The sequence below is a fragment of the Chanodichthys erythropterus genome, chromosome 18 (assembly GCF_024489055.1).
Source record: "Chanodichthys erythropterus isolate Z2021 chromosome 18, ASM2448905v1, whole genome shotgun sequence".
NCBI lineage: Eukaryota > Metazoa > Chordata > Actinopteri > Cypriniformes > Xenocyprididae > Chanodichthys > Chanodichthys erythropterus.
This window is the reverse complement of record NC_090238.1, coordinates 1,792,873-1,812,381: the sequence shown is the minus strand read 5'-3', so window position 1 is coordinate 1,812,381 and position 19,509 is coordinate 1,792,873. Positions and strand designations below refer to the sequence as shown.

Here is a 19,509-nt window from a genome sequence, read left to right as displayed (position 1 = left end):
ACCAGGAATGAAATCTTCCGCTGCAAACAAAAGCAGATGGGCAGAATCTTCTGGGAAAAGAAACAGCATTTTCTAACCATTCATCCACAAACTATTATATTTAACTGGCCATTAATCTCAGTGGAAAGGACTGCAGCAGCACAGTTGAATCCTTGTTTAACGTCTTTTCCACCCTCCACCGCTTTACAGTCAATGTAATGGAAAAAGTCCTAATATTAGCGATGAGCTGCACTCTTAAATATGAGCCCTGACATACTGAAGCAAAGCAGTGATAAACCAAACGCAGCCATCAGAAAGAGAACGCTGGTAAAAGTGACCGTCTGCTTTAGATATCACCATAAACCCACACCGCCATTAGCATTACAGATTCTATATAACGGCTGTTCTTTCTTTGGTGGAAATAAAAACATTTTAAAAAGGGAAAAAGCCAGACATTCCAGGAATTCCCTGACAGTTCCATACATAAGGAAGGGTTGGACTGGAAAAACAGTGGAGGGAGATCAGGGCCAAAGTGTCTGAGATTGTCACTCGCATATCACTGTAAAAATACAGGAGAACCGGCGTGTATTTAACCCTTCCACTGCGGCGCCTGGAGAAACACGCTTCACGGTCATGACGTTCATCCTGCTGTGATAGGTCAGAAGCTCTGATAATATGACACTTGAACTTGAACAGTCTTTCACCCCCTATGACTTGGTCTACCGCAGTGTCAAACTCTCGGCCAAGCTTAACATGTATCCGCACACAGAGGGCAAGGAAAACAGCGGGACGGGACTGATTTCAGAAACACCATTCTAGAAAGCACACTATACGGTCATAGATCATGGAGGTAGTGTAGAAATGCTTCTATAAAAATGATGTCTACACCAAATTTTAGACTCTCAGCTCTCTTAAGATTCTTCAGAGGCCATTAAACTGGCCTGTAAGGTTTAATGATTTGGTAGATTGCTTCAACCAATTGGCCAATATCGACAAAAACACCTCTAAAATTATCTAAAGATGATTACACTGAAAAAGTTCACAGAAAACTAATTCAGCCTTTAATAAAGCACTTTAGACTGCAGTTCTGACTGTTGACTATTGAGAAAGATGAAGGTGTTTTTGTCTTACACTGTTGATATCGTATAAGCAAAATGAACAGATAAAGATGCCCTCTGTTTGATTATATATAGTCTTAGATGCGTTTTGGTTGAGATGATCACAAGTGGATGATGGTGTTTTATTCCATATCTTTTGTCCTCTTTCAACCACTTCTGTCCTGATTTCTTTGAGGGGAGAGTCTATGGGTGGGTAAATGTATGGGCTTCTTCAGATCTTTCAATCTAATGGGTGAAGAAATCTCACACAATTTACATATGAACGCGACCGGAAATGACGGGAAAACATACAGAGAGCATCAGCTTTCGTTTCAGCAGCAAGACCAAACTTCAGCCGACAAAGTTTAAATCCCGTCTGGCTAGAGCGCTTCCCATAATGTTCACGTCTTTTGCGCTGTTCAAACCCATTTGACCACATGAGCATCTACACTACGAAAGCAATCCGGTCAAATGCATTTTCAACTACCTCTGGAAGTGGTCAAAAGCTCAAAAAAGCAGCCATGCTGCGCCAGAACGCCCAACATACACCAGCTTATTGGTAGAGAGGAGAGAAAGTGATGAAGACAGTCATGATATATTGGGATAATTAGGAGGCCATGATGATGGACAGAGGTCAATGGGCAGGTTTGGCCAGGATGCTGGGGTTACACCCCTACTTTTTTCGAAGGACATCCTGTGATTTTTTTAATGACCGCAGAGAGTCAGGACCTTGGTTTAACGTCTCATCTGAAGGACGGTGCTTTTTGACAGTACAGTCTTCCCCATCGTTATACTGGAGCTCTAGGACCCATACAGACCTCAGTCTGAGCACCCCCTGCTGGCCTTACTAACACGTCTTTCAGCAGCAAACTAGTTTTTCCAGAGCTGCAGAGTGAGAACTGCTGGCATCTTCACTGTATGAATTAAATATACACTGATTCTTATTAAAGCTACTAAAGTTACTCAGTCAAGAGCAGTGAGTGATTTTCTCTTTTGGTGTTTGATTAACATTAAAGGATTAGATCACTTCAGAATTCCATTTTCCTGATAATTGACTCACCCCCATGTAATCCAAGATGTTCATGTCTTTCTTTCTTCAGTGGAAAAGAAATTAAACTTTCCAGGAATGTTCTCCATATAGTGGACTTCACTGGGGTTTCAAAGTGTTGAAGGTCCAAATGTCAGTTTCAGTGCAGCTACATGATCCCAGACGAGGAATAAGAGTCTTATCTAGAGAAACCATCACTCATTTTCTAAACAAATATATATATATATATAAATTTAAAAGTGCAAGACAAGCATTGGAGGTTAAAAAGTGTATAATTTAAAAAAAAAAAAAAATTCCACTATATGGAGAAAAATCCTGGAAAGTTTTCCTCAAAATCCATAATTTCTTTTCGACTGAAGAAAGAAAGACATGAACATCTTGGATGACATGGAGGTGAGGAAATTATCAGGAAATTGTAATTCTGAAGTGAACAAATCCTTTAATGACACAGACTGCAGCAGGTATATTAGGCTGCTGTCACTTTAAGACCTGATGCACATGATGCAGATCTGACATGTATCCGATTTGATCTCACATTCACTTAAGACATAAGCAACAGTGTTTAAATGAATATTTGGCAAGATGTTCATTTTGACATTTTTGCATGCATTTTACATTTTAAGCACAATAAACCAAATAAAGGAAGATATAGCAATTAATCATGAGCACTGAAAATCATCTGTCAGATAAGTGAATTCAGAAAACCAAATTGGCTTCTCTTTCGCCTCTTTGTGCTTTAGTGGCTTAAAATCACTTGGCAAGTCTTAAAAACACATGCAAAGGATACATTTTCATGACAATGCAGGATATAACTGCAATAGAGTTGATTAATCCATAATCTCAACCATTGTCAAATGTCAATTGTGTCTACAGTTATATCGTCCACCCCTATTGTGAATATTTGACAAAATGCTCCAGTTTCAAAAGATTGTGAAATTCTGAAAAGACGCATGGATGAAGTGAGGGCACTAGTAAGAAAGAACACAAAGTTATGTCATGAAACTCTAGATGGTGCATGCTGACAGGTCCTTAAATCAATCTGCTTGTAATCACATCATTATCTATAGGGCACAGCTGATTGGCTACTGATACAACAGGAACCAATGAGCTCGCTGCTCAACCTTCAAATGGTCAGCTTTTGCTGTAGCAGTTGTAGAGTGCTTTCAGAAACCCTCCACCTTCCCCAGCTCCACTTGTATATATCAGCTATGGGCAGCATCAACAGCAGCAGTAGCAGCATTAGATCTATTCCTCCGAGATCAAACATATCAACATATGAAGAGTTTGGTTCCAAAACGCGATAAACAGCATTTTTAAATGCGATATCTGTCGTGTTATTCTGTCATGTTTTCTCCCTTTCTTTCCAAAACAGGACAAACGCCAGTCTCCCTTCTCTGCAGAATGCAATATATCTGCTCAGCCAATCACAGCCTCATTCCACGCACTGTAAACAGTAATGGTGGCGCTCTGAATACACCCAGCATCCTAGTTTTTCTTATCTGCTTTGTACTTTGTGATCAACAAAAACAGAAAAATTTATAATTTTGACGGCATTGATGAACCTGTGGTGGGAAAGAAACGCAAGTCATCGAAATGTAATCATTTACGTGAGGAGATTAAGAAGATGAGGCACTCGAGTGGGGAGGAGGCAAAAATGCGGCTGTTGCTTGTTCCACGACAGCATCAAACTTCTGTCACGATTCACAAAACTAAATCATGAACAGTTTTTTGAAAGCCGTTTTTAATACCAATGTACTCGGCAAATGTGTTTATTTTAACCGTGCGGTGGCGCCAGATACTCTTTAATAGGTAATGACAAATAATTAATTTATAACATTAACAAGGTGACTTGTTGAATTCATTTTGGGAGCGACGACTGAATGTATTTTTAGTCAAATGCCTGAATATAAGATTAGTATTGATAAAGTTCAGAGGCTGTCATATATGTGAATCAACTTACTTTGTTGTGTATTTTCAATATGAAAAATAACTTTTATACTATCGATGGATTAATTGCATTTTGAAAGAAAAAAACGTGTCATGGATTTTTTGCATTTTGGGGGGAAAATAATCTGTTTTTATAATAAACCTGTGAAAATCAAAATCTAGATTTGAATTTTTAATGTTTTTATAACCAAAAGATGCTGTGTCCAGGTTTGAAACAGAAAATAGTGGTTTTCATCTTGCCGCTTTCTTGGTAAAGAAAATAAATTTTTACTCAAATTAGTCAAAATGGAGTTATAGTGTTTTGGAACCAAACTCTTCATATATACATAACCATGCCAATCGCTCTTATCGGTCACTCACCTTTCATGAACTTGTTTCATAATTGATGAACTTTGCAACATCGGCAGAGTTATTGAACAGAACTGAATTGACACTTCTATAGAGCTGCCTTAAAGCAGAAATTGAATTTGATTCATAACTGACCAATTGTACAAAATTAGCATTGTTATTTTCCTGCATTATATAAATAAATGTGAGTTATGACATACCAGCCAAAGGAATACCAATGGCATTACAGAATTGCAATAACAAGAAAAGAACTGCTACTTGAGAACAGAATTACTATAAAGACAACACTGGCACAGTGTGTCCAGTATATAAAGTTACGCTCAAATACACACAAAACAAGACATAATTTCTGAATCCGTGTGATGTGAGAAACAACAGAAATGAGCCCAAAAGTACAGAAGGGTGCATGAACACTTACCCAGTGTTCCCAGGGGCCGTGTCTGTATGCACTGCTCTCACTGGTCCAGGTCGGACCCCAGGAGCCAATGTCAGACCCCCTCTGCTGAAGAGCCCATTCGACAGGTTCAGATTAGTCAGCTGTGAAGAAAACAACAATCATCGGCATGAAAGGGATGTTGTGATACACATGAGCACACTCTGTGAAATCATCTGTCACAGACGGGCAGAAATCATGTCCACAGTCCACAAATTTTCTGTTCAGATATCACTGTGATCTTACTGAACGATCAGTCATACATTTATCTTGTTCTATTATTCAGTATTTTTTCTTTTTTATTATTATATAGTTATTATTCATGCCTTTCTGAATAAGGCATTTGGCTTTGTGCAGAGGCATTTCCTCTTCCTGCCGTCCTGTTGACTGTTCAGAATAAGCTGCAAAGTGGACCTGATTTTTTAAATCACTGCTGCCATGACACTAGCAAAACTCAGCGAGGATTCAGGCAGACCTAAAAGCCGACTGACCTAGAAAAGCTTGACCTGCGCATTCTGCACTCATCTGTTTGTTTAAGTGTCAGGCCGGGCGAACGGGAAATGTCAAACATTCTTCAGAGGCAGGTGTTTAAGACCTCACTGAAGGAGTTTATTTTGAAAGAAGGCAGATTTTAGCTTATGATCTGCAGTTCTGTCAACAGATATGAAACGCTCGATGCTAAATGGCACATTATTTGTACAAGTTACTTGAGCTCTCAGACAGTAGTAAAGATCAGGATGGAGACTGACCGCACAGTATTTAATTCACATTTCTGCATCTGCAGGACAGAAAAATGACTGATCACCTTCCTTTAACATTTAATTGCTTTTTCATTTTGTATTGCAATGCAATTTTCTGGTTATGAGGGGAACAATGAAGAAGATAAATAAAAATGAAGAAAATAATTTGACATTGAGTAATAATTTTTCTATTACAATATTGGAACAAAATAATGTTCCAATATTTGTGGTTGTGTATTAACACCTGTGCTGAGCAATTATCCACAGTTTTTGTTTCATTGTTTCAAAAGTCTCTTGACCAGCATGTAGTGCCAACCTTATGGAAAACTTCAATTATAGTACCTATTCCTAAAATTAACAAACCAGTAGAACTTGGTGATTATTGTCCAATTGCATTGACTTCTTTGGTGTTTAAATGTTGCGAAAGGCTTGTTAAAGGATATATAGTGGAAAAAACACAGCAGCATTTATTGGATCCATTTCAATTTGCTTAACAGCCCAATAAGGGAGTAGATGATGCTATTTTAACACTGTTGCATATTGTGTATTTGCATCTTGAGGGTTCCAGAAATCAAACTTTTCTTCTGCCTTTAATAACATTTTGCCAACTGTTTTGGCTGAAAGGTTATAGATTTCTCTCTAGACTGATTTTGTTTGTGTGGGAACTTAACAATTTATGAATGTTGGTTTTCCACAAGGTTGTGTCCTCTCACCCCTACTGTTTATTTTGTATACAAACAATTGCAGGAGCACTTGTCAAGGGAGACATTTCATCAAATCTGCAGATGATACTGCATTGGTTTGTCTCCTTAAAGGGGATGAGGACAGTCATGGACCCTTTTTAAATGAATGTATTTCTTGGTGTGACGCATCAAATCTTAAGTTAAATGTTTTAAAAACTAAAGAAATGTGTATTGGTTTTAGGAGCGAGTCCTCCGTGAGTGTGACCACTGTTAAAGGGGAGCAGATTCAGAGTGTTGAAGAGTATAAATACCTCAGAGTTGTTTTAGATCACAAATTAAGGTGGGACGAATGGACTGACGCTGTAAACAAAAAGGGTCAGCAAAGACTATACATCCTTTGGTGTCATTTAATGTAAGCCTTCCACTATTAAAAGTGTTTTATAATTCTTTTATTGAAAGTGTACTGATGAGTAAATGCATGTTCACATTTAGTTTAGAACTACAATATGTTCATAAAAAATCACCTCTGCACTTACAATTTCTCTCAACATGGGGACAAGAGAGCTGTGAAAAAGTAACCTAGATATTTTGTTGTAAATTGAAAAAGTAATGCGTTATTTTACTAGTTACTTGAAAAAGTAATTTGATCACGTAACTCAAGTTACTTGTAATGTGTTACCCGCAACATCGCACAGCACTGTGTTATCGTACACGTGTTCAGCTCATGATCCGCCCGTGTTTTCAGCGTCTCAGAGCGGCTCGATTCACAGTAAACGCTGCTCCACATGAGCTCCATCTGCTCTGAGTTTGATTCACTTTAATGTGCATTTGGGAACACAACATGCGCCAACCATCTTCACATACTTGAGAAACACTTATCAACAAAAGAGAAGCTTTAGGGATCCCTGCAGTTTTCCTTCAAAATAAAAGGTTTACAGTTGTACTGTAAAAGAAAATCATTGTTAATTTTGTTAAAAATTTTTTTTTTTTTTTGTATATATTGGAATCGTATTTCTTATTTTATTTAATATTTTTATTTATAATAATCATAAAAATACTATTAATAATAATTATTATAATTATATCAATATATAATCATAAAAGTTTGACCAATTTGTGTAGTCCAACAAACCTTGACATAAAAAATACATTTTTTAATCAGAGAAATCGCAATTAGATTTCCCCCAAATTGTTCACCCTTATTTTCATTTTATATATATATTAAATATTGTATTAAAGTATTCAGACCTCCTTAATTTTTTCACTCTTTGTTATATTGCAGCCATTTGCTAAAATTATTTAAGTTCATTTTTTTCCTCATTAATGTACACACAGCACCCCATATTGATAGAAAAACACAGAATTGTTGACATTTTTGCAGATTTATTAAAAACTGAAATATCACATGGTCCTAAGTATTCAGTCCCTTTGCTCAGTATTTAGTAGAAGCACCCTTTTGATCTAATACAGCCATGAGTCTTTTTGGGAAAGATGCAACAAGTTTTTCACACCTGGATTTGGGGATCCTCTGCCATTCCTCCTTGCAGATCCTCTCCAGTTCTGTCAGGTTGGATGGTAAACGTTGGTGGACAGCCATTTTTAGGTCTCTCCAGAGATGCTCAATTGGGTTTAAGTCAGGGCTCTGGCTGGGCCATTCAAGAACAGTCACTGAGTTGTTGTGAAGCCACTCCTTCGTTATTTTAGCTGTGTGCTTATGGTCATTGTCTTGTTGGAAGGTAAACCTTCGGCCCAGTCTGAGGTCCTGAGCACTCTGGAGAAGGTTTTCGTCCAGGATATCCCTGTACTTGGCCGCATTCATCTTTCCCTCGATTGCAACCAGTCGTCCTGTCCCTGCAGCTGAAACCCCCCCCCACAGCATGATGCTGCCACCACCATGCTTCACTGTTGGGACTGTATTGGACAGGTGATGAGCAGTGCCTGGTTTTCTCCACACAGACCACTTAGAATTAAGGCCAAAAAGTTCTATCTTGGTCTCATCAGACCAGAGTATCTTATTTCTCACCATCTTGGCAAACTCCATGTGGGCTTTCATGTGTCTTGCACTGAGGAGAGGCTTCCGTCGGGCCACTCTGCCATAAAGCCCGACTGGTGGAGGGCTGCAGTGATGGTTGACTTTCTACAACTTTCTCCCATCTCCGACTGCATCTCTGGAGCTCAGCCACAGTGATCTTTGGGTTCTTCTTCACCTCTCTCTCCAAGGCTCTTCTCCCCCGATAGCTCAGTTTGACCGGACGGCCAGCTCTAGGACGGGTTCTGGTCGTCCCAAACGTCTTCCATTTAAGGATTATGGAGGCCACTGTTGTCACGACCGTCAGTGAGAGTGCCCGAATTAGCCACTTGAGGGCACTCCATCCTGGACTGTTTTCACCCCATTGACTACACTACCCATAACGCACTGCCAGACTCATTATCCATTTATCACATCATTACACCCAGCTGTCTTGTATTTTGTAATCAGTGTCTGTCTATTTTATCTCAGTTGTTTCTGTCCTCAGTTGTGGTTTGTTGTATTTTGTTACGGGCACTTTTGTTTCTCTGGCTTTCTGTATTTGATTGTTTTTGTGGAGTTTACCCTTTGCCTGTGTTCTGGATTACATGCTTGGAGTTTCCTGTAATAAACATCGCTGCACTTGGATCTTACCATCTTGTTCTTGTGTGCACCGTGACCACTGTGCTCTTAGGAACCTTAAGTGCAGCAGAAATCTTTTGTAACCTTGGCCAGATCTGTGCCTTGCCACAATTCTGTCTCTGAGATCTTCAGGCAGTTCCTTTGACCTCATGATTCTCATTTGCTCTGACATGCACTGTGAGCTGTAAGGTCTTATATAGACAGGTGTGTGGCTTTCCTAATCAAGTCCAATCAGTATAATCACACACAGCTGGACTCAAATGAAGGTGTAGAACCATCTCAAGGATGATCAGAAGAAATGGACAGCACCTGAGTTAAATATATGAGTGTCACAGCAAAGGGTCTTAATACTTAGGACCATCTGATATTTCAGTTTTTAATAAATCTGCAAAAATGTCAACAATTCTGTGTTTTTCTGTCAATATTGGGTGCTGTGTGTACATTAATGAGGAAAAAAATTAACTTAAATGATTTTAGCAAATGGCTGCAATATAACAAAGAGTGAAAAAATTTAGGGGGTCTGAATACTTTCTGTACCCACTGTATATACACTACCATTCAAAAGTTTGGAATCTGTAAGATTTTTAATGTCTTTAAAAGAAGTTTCGTCTGCTCACCAAGGCTGCATTTATTTAATTAAAAATACAGTAAAATCAGTAATATTGTGAAATATTATTACAATTTAAAATATTTGAAAATGTAATTTATTCCTGTGATCAAAGCTGAATTTTCAGCATCATTACTCCAGTCTTCAGTGTCACATGATCCTTCAAAAATCATTCTGATATGATGATTTGATGCTCAAGAAACTTTATATTGTGTACAGATGTACAAAATATTTGTGTACAATATTTTTTTTCAGGATTCTTTGATGAATAGAAAGTTCAAAAGAACAGAGTTTATTTGAAATATAATCTTTTGTTACATTATAAATGTCTTTACTGTCACTTTTGATCGATTTAATGCATCCTTGCTGAAAAAAAAAAAAAAAACAAATCTTTAAATTCTTCTCAAAAATATAAAAATAAAAATTCTTACTGACCCCAAACTTTTGAACGGTAGTGTATAATGCTACAGAAGCTTTGTATTTTAGATAAATGCTGTTCTTTTCAAGGAATCCTGAAAAAAAAAAAAAAGTATACAACAGTTTTCAACATTGATAATAATAATAATAAATGTTTCCGAAGGATAATTTCTGAAGGATCACGTGACATCTCTTCGTCCCTAGCAAGACCTCTAAATATGGCTACAAATGAATTCTAATTGAAAGGATATTCCAGTAAAACTGTGATGTTATTCTCTCGAACAGCGACAGAAAGAGCCTCAGCCAGTGTGAATACTGCAGTGTTGAACTCAACCTATATTTGGAGCTACTGTAAATGGTGCGAGGTGAACACAAATGTTATGCTGGGTTATGATGATGGTTTGTGCAAATGACCCGTGCTGAGGCTGAAAGATTCTTTATGAAAGGCTACATGTGGACGGCTGGCAGAGGTCAGGAGAGAAACAACCCGAGACTTCTGTGCTGCTCAATGGAAATCCTCTTGTCTTTTTCATACACTTGAATTGAAAGTATTTGTTATAAAGTAACAGTAACAACCTGCTGTAAATTCGCTCTTAAAAATAATAAAACAGAACAAACACTCAAAAGGCTTCAATTGCTGTATTTTCACTCATTTAAGCAGTAATTATTTGAATGAGGTGTTTAAAATGGCTGCCGGTAAAGCCAAATTTCCAAGGCAAGGAATGCAAGGTTGAAAATGCCAACCACTTCTGGCGGTTCGTTAAATTATTCCCACAAAATTACATCTAAATCAGGAAATGTTATTGCCAATTAACAGAACGTTCTGCTGCCTTTAAATTTCAAACATCACCATAGTCAGTGAATGCAAGTGTCTTTTATACAAATGTTAGGTTGTTACCATACTCTATTTTTATCTATATACATAGATCTATTTTTATGACGTGTCATGTAGTTCCAGACTTTTGATTTTGCCAGAAAGCACAATTTCAGTTGGCTGATGTATTTGTTCAAGCTGTTAAGCTGTGGAGCGGGAAGGAAAGTCTCCAGCGTGACATGAGTGAACTCACAGTAAACTAATGTAAACACCTCCTAGAGTAACATCAGCGTCAGGGAATCTGTGTGGTCTCAAAGAGCCGGGAGAAACGCTTCAGGTGCTCAACAGAGAAAGGGGGGCATGAACTGATCTCACCCCGGTACTTGGTGCCAGTTTGTAACATTCTTTTATTTATAAGAATCAAATAGTTGGAGGGAAAACTGCCTGCTTGTTAAATATCAAGAAAAAGCGCCTCCCCTGTGGAGCATCTGATAATGAGACCACACACACACACACACACACACACACACACACACACACACACACACACACACACACACACACAGAGATCCTGCTCCTGACAAACACACCGTGTCTCTGGATCCACCAGCTTTATTCAGACACACTCCAGATTCAAGCCATTCGCACAGATGCCAATTGTTACGCATTACAACCAACCATACACGTTTCTGTTGAGCTTATGAATGCCACGGCCAATCAGAGGAATTCAGAAAAATGTAAAGCTGGATCTGAATCCTAAATCCTGCTCTCTCACGGATTCTCCCATCATGAACAACAGAGTGCATATTAGTGTTCATTTTATCAGCAGTTTCTTCATTTAGTCTTAGTCCCATGTCAAATGCCCTTTTATCATATTTAGTCAACCAATCCTGTTTATTTGATTAGTCAAGTTTTAGTTGGGTAATTGAACTAATCATGGCTTAATCTAAGCGTTGTCTGTGAAACCAGACCTAAAAATCTGGGAATCTGGACTAGATGAAAATGTAGTCATATTTTACTCATGGAGTATAATGGTTAAACTAGTAATCACAATTATTTTGCTGGAAAGTAATCTTGATTACTCAGCATGATTGTTGTCATTTGAGAAATTTCATTTGATTTCAATACATTTCATCAGAATTATTGCTCTTTCACCTGTAAGCACAAATCAAGAGAATGTTGGATGCTTTATTTCACTCATCTAGTTTCCTGATTTAAACAATATCATATAAATTAACACACGCTCTAACATTATATAGAGAGTAGAGATGCACCGATACTAGGGGTGTCACGAGATCTCGCGAGACTAAAGTGTGACGAGATTTCTCGTCGGGGCGAAAAGTAGTCTCTTGATGTTGCCATGACAGAGTGGTTAGGATGATTAGGAAAGAATATGCCACTGCTACGTTTACATTACGCCTCCACTGTCGTTTTGCTTTGTATTTAAATAAAAAACATTTAATTCAGTTGGATAACGGATGCCGCAGCTCCATATTTACAGAGTTACGCGCGATCGCTGAAAGTGAAAGTAAACAGAAGCGCGTATTCAAACGCGATCTCAATACCCCACATTTTGAAAGCGGCTCCCTGATGAATACAGATATCTCTCAATATGAATGCTATCTTAGGCTGGGCAGTGCAGTTTTAACCATCTCTCAGCTCTGTATCAAAGAAAAATGTGGTCTTATTTGCACTTTGAATATTGAGAGAGTGTGATTATGGTTGCACTTAATGTAAAGTGTTACCATGAAAACGAATAACAGTTTTCTCTTAATCTTATTAAGCACAAACAGTAAGGTTTCATTTGTTAACATTAGTTAATGTACTGTAAACTATGAACTAACAATGAATTACTATTTTTATTAACTAACATAAACAAAGATGAATAAATACTGTAGCACATATATTGCTCATTGTTAGTTGATGTTGGTATTCATAAATGAGACTTTATTGTAAAGTGTTACCATTTTATTTATACTGGAAAGGAGTTCAGTTAGGAGGTCAAAAGTTGTAGAAGCTCATAAATCATGTACAGTAAGGCCTGAAGGGACTGAAATCATACAGAAGAGAAGTCAGTCAGTTGAGTTAGTGGCAAAAGCTTTTAAAGTACTTGTGTATTGTTGTCTTTTACTGCATATGATAATTCATACTCAGAAAGTAGAACTGAAATGACATTCATTACAAAATGATTAGTTAAAACATTTCAAATACACCTGCAGTCATGTATTTCACCATTGAGGATTTCTTAAAAATATTGTGGCAAATCTTGTCACACCCCTAACCGATACTAAATTTCTCTGCCGATACCGATAGCCGTTTATTCACAATGATATCGGCTGATGCTGATACCGGTAGTTTGTTTTTTCTTAAGGAAAAAAAAAATCTCTCCCAAATAAAGTTGCAAACTATACAGAGACCACTCTCATTTCATACGCTACAATATTAGAGGTTACAATTAACAACAGAGGTATTATATTCAGCTGCTGTTTATATCAGATCTAATACCAGATATTTTATCGGATATAATAATACACTCAAATAAAAACTGAAATTTTTGTATATCATGGCAAATTTACACAAACATAATTAACAGTAAATAAGCTATTTTCTAGTTTATATATATATATATATATTTGATGTAGGGAAAAAAAAACGCAGACCTGGCAACCCTGGCTTGAACTATGGGTGATTCATAGGTTCAAAAAGAGCCTGCTTTAACGTCACTATTTTTAAACTGTTAATGCGTTAAAATTCAACACAAGAGTGATTTTCTTCACATACTATGTTTGACTTGCAGTCTGAACACGTCTTTCCTCACCCTTTTGATTGACAGTATATAATCGGGCCAGTAGTTTTTAAACAAATCAGCCGATGACCAATAGTGATAATAATAGCTTTATCGATTGTTGGCCGATACATCGGTGCATCTCTAGTAGAGAGTACATCAAAAATTTCTCTCCAAAGTTAAAGCAGTTGAACTTCCTAACAGTAATCCCAATAATTCTAAATTATGTTCATGTTAATTTTTTCTATTAAAACACAAGCTTTTATTGTTACACAGAGGTTGCATAAGTGCATTTATTCCGCAACCACATGTCAGGATGTGGGGAAGGAGAGAGCAGAGAAAATTATGGGCTTTTATTTAAGCTCAAAACAAAACAAAAGACAAACATAAACATGAGGAAAACACAGTCCAGAGTCTGTGCTATGATCAGATGCTTTCTGAACTGCTGTGTTCTCACCTCTGTCATGTTCGTTGTGTTTTGTTATTGAGAGGAAAGTGCGCAGCACATTTGCATATTCATCTAAACATCACTCTCAGCAGCATGGATGGCGCTGGGATGTTCGCTAACATTTATCGCTGCAAAGGTGTTTCCAACTTCGTTTTACTTCTATGTGAAGAACGAAAAAGAACTTGGTCTTGAGTATATCAGGGCACTGAATCACATTCAGTCTCTTGTGCGTCACGTGTGCGAGCAGTAAGTTGCTGCTGCAGTTCACTTAATGGCCACCGGTGTCGCTAATAACAATGGTTTCTGAATTCTGATTCTATCTTTTAGAGGAACCTGAGAGAATCCTTAAATACTACTGTCCAAAAGTTTAGTAAAATGTAAGATGTTTTTAAAATAAGTCTCTTCTGCTTACTAAGACTGCATTATTTAATCAAATATACAAAATAATATTGTTGTGAAATATTACTACATTTCAAAATAACTGTTTTCTATGTGAATATATAGTAAAGTGTAATTTATTCCTGTGATCAAAGCTGAATTTTCAGCATCATTACTCCAGTCTTCAGTGTCACATGATCCTTCAGAAATCACTCTAATATGATGATTTGATACTCAAGTAACATTTATGTTTATTATCAATGTTGAAAACAGTGGTGCTGCTTCAGATTTTTGTGGAAATCATGATACATTTTAATTTTCAGGATTTTTTTGATGAATAGAAAGTTCAAAAGAACAGCATTTATTTAAAATAGAGTATTTTGTAACATTATACATTTCTTTACTGTCACTTTTGATCAATTTAATGCACCCTTGCCAAACATTTTATTTTTATTTTTTACAGACCCCAAACCAAAATAGACATATCAATTTACAGCACATACACTCGAAATGAAGTTCGACATGGAGCTTGCATTTCTTGTGTCAATCATAACTCACATGTTGTGTGAGGAGGCTGATGTGACTGGACGTGCTGTACTGGCGAGCCGCCTGCTTCTCCACTAGCTTGCGCAGAGCAGATACGATGGCCTGCTGGTTGGACTGAGCCTGGGCCGACAGCGAGTCCTTCTCTTTCAGCACACCAGCAGAACCAGGCCTGGACTTACTCAGACTGGACTTCTGACTCACTGTGGAACAGACTGTAAATCAAACAAACAAACATAAAGCTGATTTGGAAAACAGGACTGCTTCAGAATAATAATTAACAATCTTTAGAGTGTTTGAACAAATTACCGTGTCCTGCAGAGCACGGGCGTGACGATCTCTGGCTGGAAACCTGCACGGCTTTAGGCATGAAGGTGTTTGCACAGGCAGGATGGATCTGTCGAGGCGTTTCTTGGGTGATCGTTGGTCCAGTAGACTGGTTACGTGCAGAGGCCCACGTGGCGCACGGAGACAGCTGTGTGATGGTGGAGGAGGTGTTGGCCAGTGGATGCGGTGGCGGCTGGACGTAAGGTGGCGGTTCTGGTGCTGGCAGTGGGAGGCAGTGCTGTAAGACAATCTGTTCACAGGCTAAAGCTGGAGCGAATGTCGTTTTTGACACAGCTTTCCTGTTTCTGACAACAGAAGTGTGAGTTTTGCTCGTCTCATCTCGCGACACTCTTGATTCAGTCTCGGTGGCAGTCGAAGCGTTGGGCGGCACTTCAATAACGGTGCCGTCTCCACTTTGCCTTTTGCTTCTGATGTGTCCATTTTGCAATGAGTTGCATTTGCTTTTGTTACCGCTACAGTTCTCCGTGCTTTGGGTTGCATTATCTTGGCCCTGGTCTCCTGTTAGAGTTGTGGTACTGTCTGTTATTTGGGTCTTGCTGATTGCATCTGTGTCCTCTAAACATGCAGAGGCGCCCATGTTGAGACATGCAGCTGCTTCATGAAAAAGACAGTAAATGCGCGTGTTATTAGCAGTTCATTATTACATCCTAAATAAACATCTTTCACACACCTGAATAGTGGTGTAGGACACAGCGAAGGAGTAAATATGACAGTTTCTGTCTCTCCATTGAAAGTCCAGGTAACCACAACTTAGAAGACCCGAAAAGGTCATAAAAATATCTTAAATTGTGTTTCAAAGACTAACCAAAGTCGACATTAGGGTGAGTAAATGATGACAATTTCATTTTTGGGCGATCTATCCCTTTAAGACCACCGCCTGTTAACGAAACATGTATTGTGTCATACTTCACGCGTGGCTGATGAGATGGCATGTGCCGTGTAAAACATGAGGAAATGTCGCTCACTCTCATCGCCGTTCCGCTTGACTCTGCTGCTGTGACACTTTGTGCCCAGAAACACACTGGCAGACTTATTCTTCTGAGTGTAGAATGTAAGGACTTCCTCCAAGTCACTTTCACTGGAAGAAAAGGCAAAAATGGCCACTGAAAAATCACTGGCTGAAGCTAGAGTCAGTGTGAATCTCATTCTCCTCAATTGTCCCGGTAAAGGACTGTGCTGTAGAAGTGTTCACCAACCTTGCCTCCAGAATAAACTCCTGGAAAACACTGGAGTTGATGCAGCGATCTTCATCTGGAATCTTGTCCAAACTCTCCACCATTTGCTTGGTTTCCTGAGGGTTATTAAACAAAGAGGTCGTGCATTGTATTTGTTTTATTTTATACAGTTGCCTGAGGTCCACTTATAATATTAATACCATTTTGTTTCACCAAAAAAAAAAAAAGTCATAATTTAGAAATGGAACTTTTCTATTCTGTTTTTGGCCCTCTGATTTAAACTCTCCATTTTAAGATCATGTTAAAAAGTCATAAAAAAGTCTACACACCCCTGTTAAAACAGCTGTAAAAAATGAAACAAAAACAAATCATATCAGACCGTTTGCACCTTTAATGTAAAATTACAACCTAGTAATGCAATGCTACTGAAAACCAGTGACATTTCAGAGCGAAAAACGTTTTTTTTGCTCATGGCTCATGGCAACCAAGAAAAATTCATACAAGAACAGCTGAGATATATTTTGAGTTAAAGGGATAGTTCACCAAAAATTGATTTATTCAACCTCAAGCCATCCTAGGTGTGTATGACATTCTTCTCTCAGATGAAAACATTCGGAGTTATGGTAATGGTTCAGGTCCATGCTTTATAATGGGAGTGGACGGTGGCCCAAAATTTGAAGTCCAAAAAATTGCACCCATCCATTATAGAAGAAGTCCACACGGCTCCGGGGGTTAATAAAGGCCTTCTGAAGTGAAGTAATGCGTTTGTGTAAGAAAAATATCCAAATGTAAAACTCCAGAAAGTGTGAAATCTCTAGCTTCCGCTAACTGTCATACGCTCGTACACGAGAGGTGAGAGGACTGAGCACCGCTGTGTGACACAAGCTTTCTGCCTTTGTTGAGCCAAATTGTACTCGAAGTAGTATTCTCCTTCCCTCGTATAACTGGAGGCGTCGAAGGACCTGGCGGTACACAGTCTGTGGAGTAAGTATTGTTGTGTGTCTAAATATTATGTTGTTATAGGTGTGGGCTAGCTGCATTTGTTTTACAGTCAGGTTGGTGGAATACCGAGTTGTGCTAGTTTTAAATGTTAAATTGCATGTAGAGATTAAAATAATAATTTAAAAACATTTTTACAGTTACATAAGCGATTACTTAAAAACTTCATATAGCAATCATATTACAGTATTTGTTGAATATACACCTCATTTGGCTGAAACAACAGCGCAGGCGTAGGCGTCATGTACTTTCACTCTTCTCTGCCTTACAATCCTCGGAGCGGAAATGTTGGCACGCGTTTATATAATTTTTCTACGGGTATATTTACATTCCAGCGAATAGCGAGCAGCCATAGCTTCAGTCGTTCAGGATCTTTTACTTTGTGAAATGGTGCATCTCCCTTTGATGTTGGCACACGTAATCTCAAGACTTTAGCTCTGTTGAAGCAACCCGGCTATTCACAAGAAATCAGCATTTTAACTCTAATAAAATGTAGAGTATAGCTCAAACAATTCACGTGGATTTCCTTTGCTTTACACAACTCGGTTCTCGTGAGACTAGCGTATTCTCACCGGAGCTCACGCTGCGTCTTACATCATAAGCTGGGACTTCTTTTATAATGGATTGGTGCATTTTGTCTGTCTTCAGAATTTGGGCCACCATCCACTCCCATTATAATTAGCCTGGACATTATTTAATATAACTCCAATTGTATTCATCTGAAAGAAGAATGTCATATACACCTAGGATGGCTTGAGGTTGAGTAAATCATGGGGTAATTTTCATTTTTGGGTGAACTATCCCTTTAACCAGAGTCACTTCAGGTGTACTAGTGAGCTTGATGATTAGTTCATTCTAAACACAGACACATAGTTCTCATACGTTTTCTCATTTTAAATGGTTACTTTATAGCTTCATTGCATTGTTGGACGGCTGACGCACAAACCTCATTATAGAGATGTATGAAGTTGCCCAGCTGATGGGAGAGGATGCGCTGGCGGTCCTGCAGGCCGAGCTGAGGGCTGGGCGCCTCCATACACATGTCCTGATGCAGGTTACTGCTGGCTCTCTGCAGAAAGCGAACCACCAGCTCCTGTAGAATCACACACAGTCAACAACACCTGACACTTCAGCACAAACACATTAATACATGCACATATTAAGTTACATTTTTCCACAATGAACATGTCAGTGAACAGGACCAGATGTCTCAATTTGATCTCAAATGAATCATGTTTTCTACAGATGAAAAAGCTGTAATTTAGGTATTTGGTAGATCGCTTTGATATACAATTGTGTGTTGCAATTATAAAGCAAATCTGCATCATGAGACTGTGATAGATTAGTTGGTAGAGATATGGGCTGGTAAATGTGCAGGTTGATGGTTCCCCATTACCTGAACCAGAACCTTTCATAGGGCGATTGTGATTGCATTGTTTTTTAATTGTTGATTGATGTATATCAACCAACTCTCAAATCTTGTTTGCAGGTGTATTTTTAAAGGAGTAGCTATGAAGGTAAAATGATATCTAAAGTATTTGCATGTGCAAGGTAATATTGTGAGCGTAAATTTAATTTGTATGCGCAAGAGAAGGTGTAAATTGTCTTTCAAGTGTAAGAAAAAAAAGATTTGCAGCATTTTACTGTTTTTTGTAAGTGTAATTAAAGTATTGTGAAACTGCAGCTTCATGCTGACACAAAATAAATATGATCTGTATTCTTCTGAATTACATTTTTCCACGCTTACACTTTTGGCATGTTTTTTTTTTTTTTTTTTTTGCCAAAATACGGCTAAAAGCATTGCAAGCCTTTAGACATTGATTTGCAAGCGAAAACAACAGTCAGGAACTGCAAAACTGATTGACTGTGTAAAACCAACTTTTGTGTACAAAAATGAACTGTTGCAAATGCCTAAATGACTTGTTGTGTAAGGACATAGGCCATAAAAGTTCCCGAAATAGCCCGATTTGTACAGTTCTGTCTTTCTTTTACCTGCATTGACAGTTTTGGCACAATTCTCTCACTCATTAAGTTTTGCAAGCGTGAAGAGGCAGGCGGGACCTGCTTCTT

At 38.3% G+C, this 19,509-nt stretch overlaps 1 protein-coding gene across 8 annotated transcripts in view; it reads right to left on the bottom strand.

Annotated features, from left to right (window-relative positions):
- ttll5 (tubulin tyrosine ligase-like family, member 5) overlaps nt 1-19,509 on the bottom strand; it is a 135,340-nt gene that overhangs the window by 49,567 nt on the left and 66,264 nt on the right. For 4 of the 8 annotated variants that reach the window (XM_067368535.1, XM_067368534.1, XM_067368540.1 and 1 more), the window contains exons 23-28: nt 18,386-18,532; nt 16,462-16,556; nt 16,231-16,343; nt 15,227-15,859; nt 14,933-15,132; nt 4,838-4,956 (exon numbers count right to left, since the gene is read on the bottom strand). In XM_067368535.1, the coding sequence (XP_067224636.1) occupies nt 4,838-4,956; nt 14,933-15,132; nt 15,227-15,859; nt 16,231-16,343; nt 16,462-16,556; nt 18,386-18,532 (1,307 nt within the window). Of the gene's footprint in view, nt 1-4,837; nt 4,957-9,970; nt 10,045-14,932; nt 15,133-15,226; nt 15,860-16,230; nt 16,344-16,461; nt 16,557-18,385; nt 18,533-19,509 lie in introns of those variants that run through there. The other 4 variants (XM_067368539.1, XM_067368537.1, XM_067368542.1 and 1 more) reach the window with 4 other exon arrangements.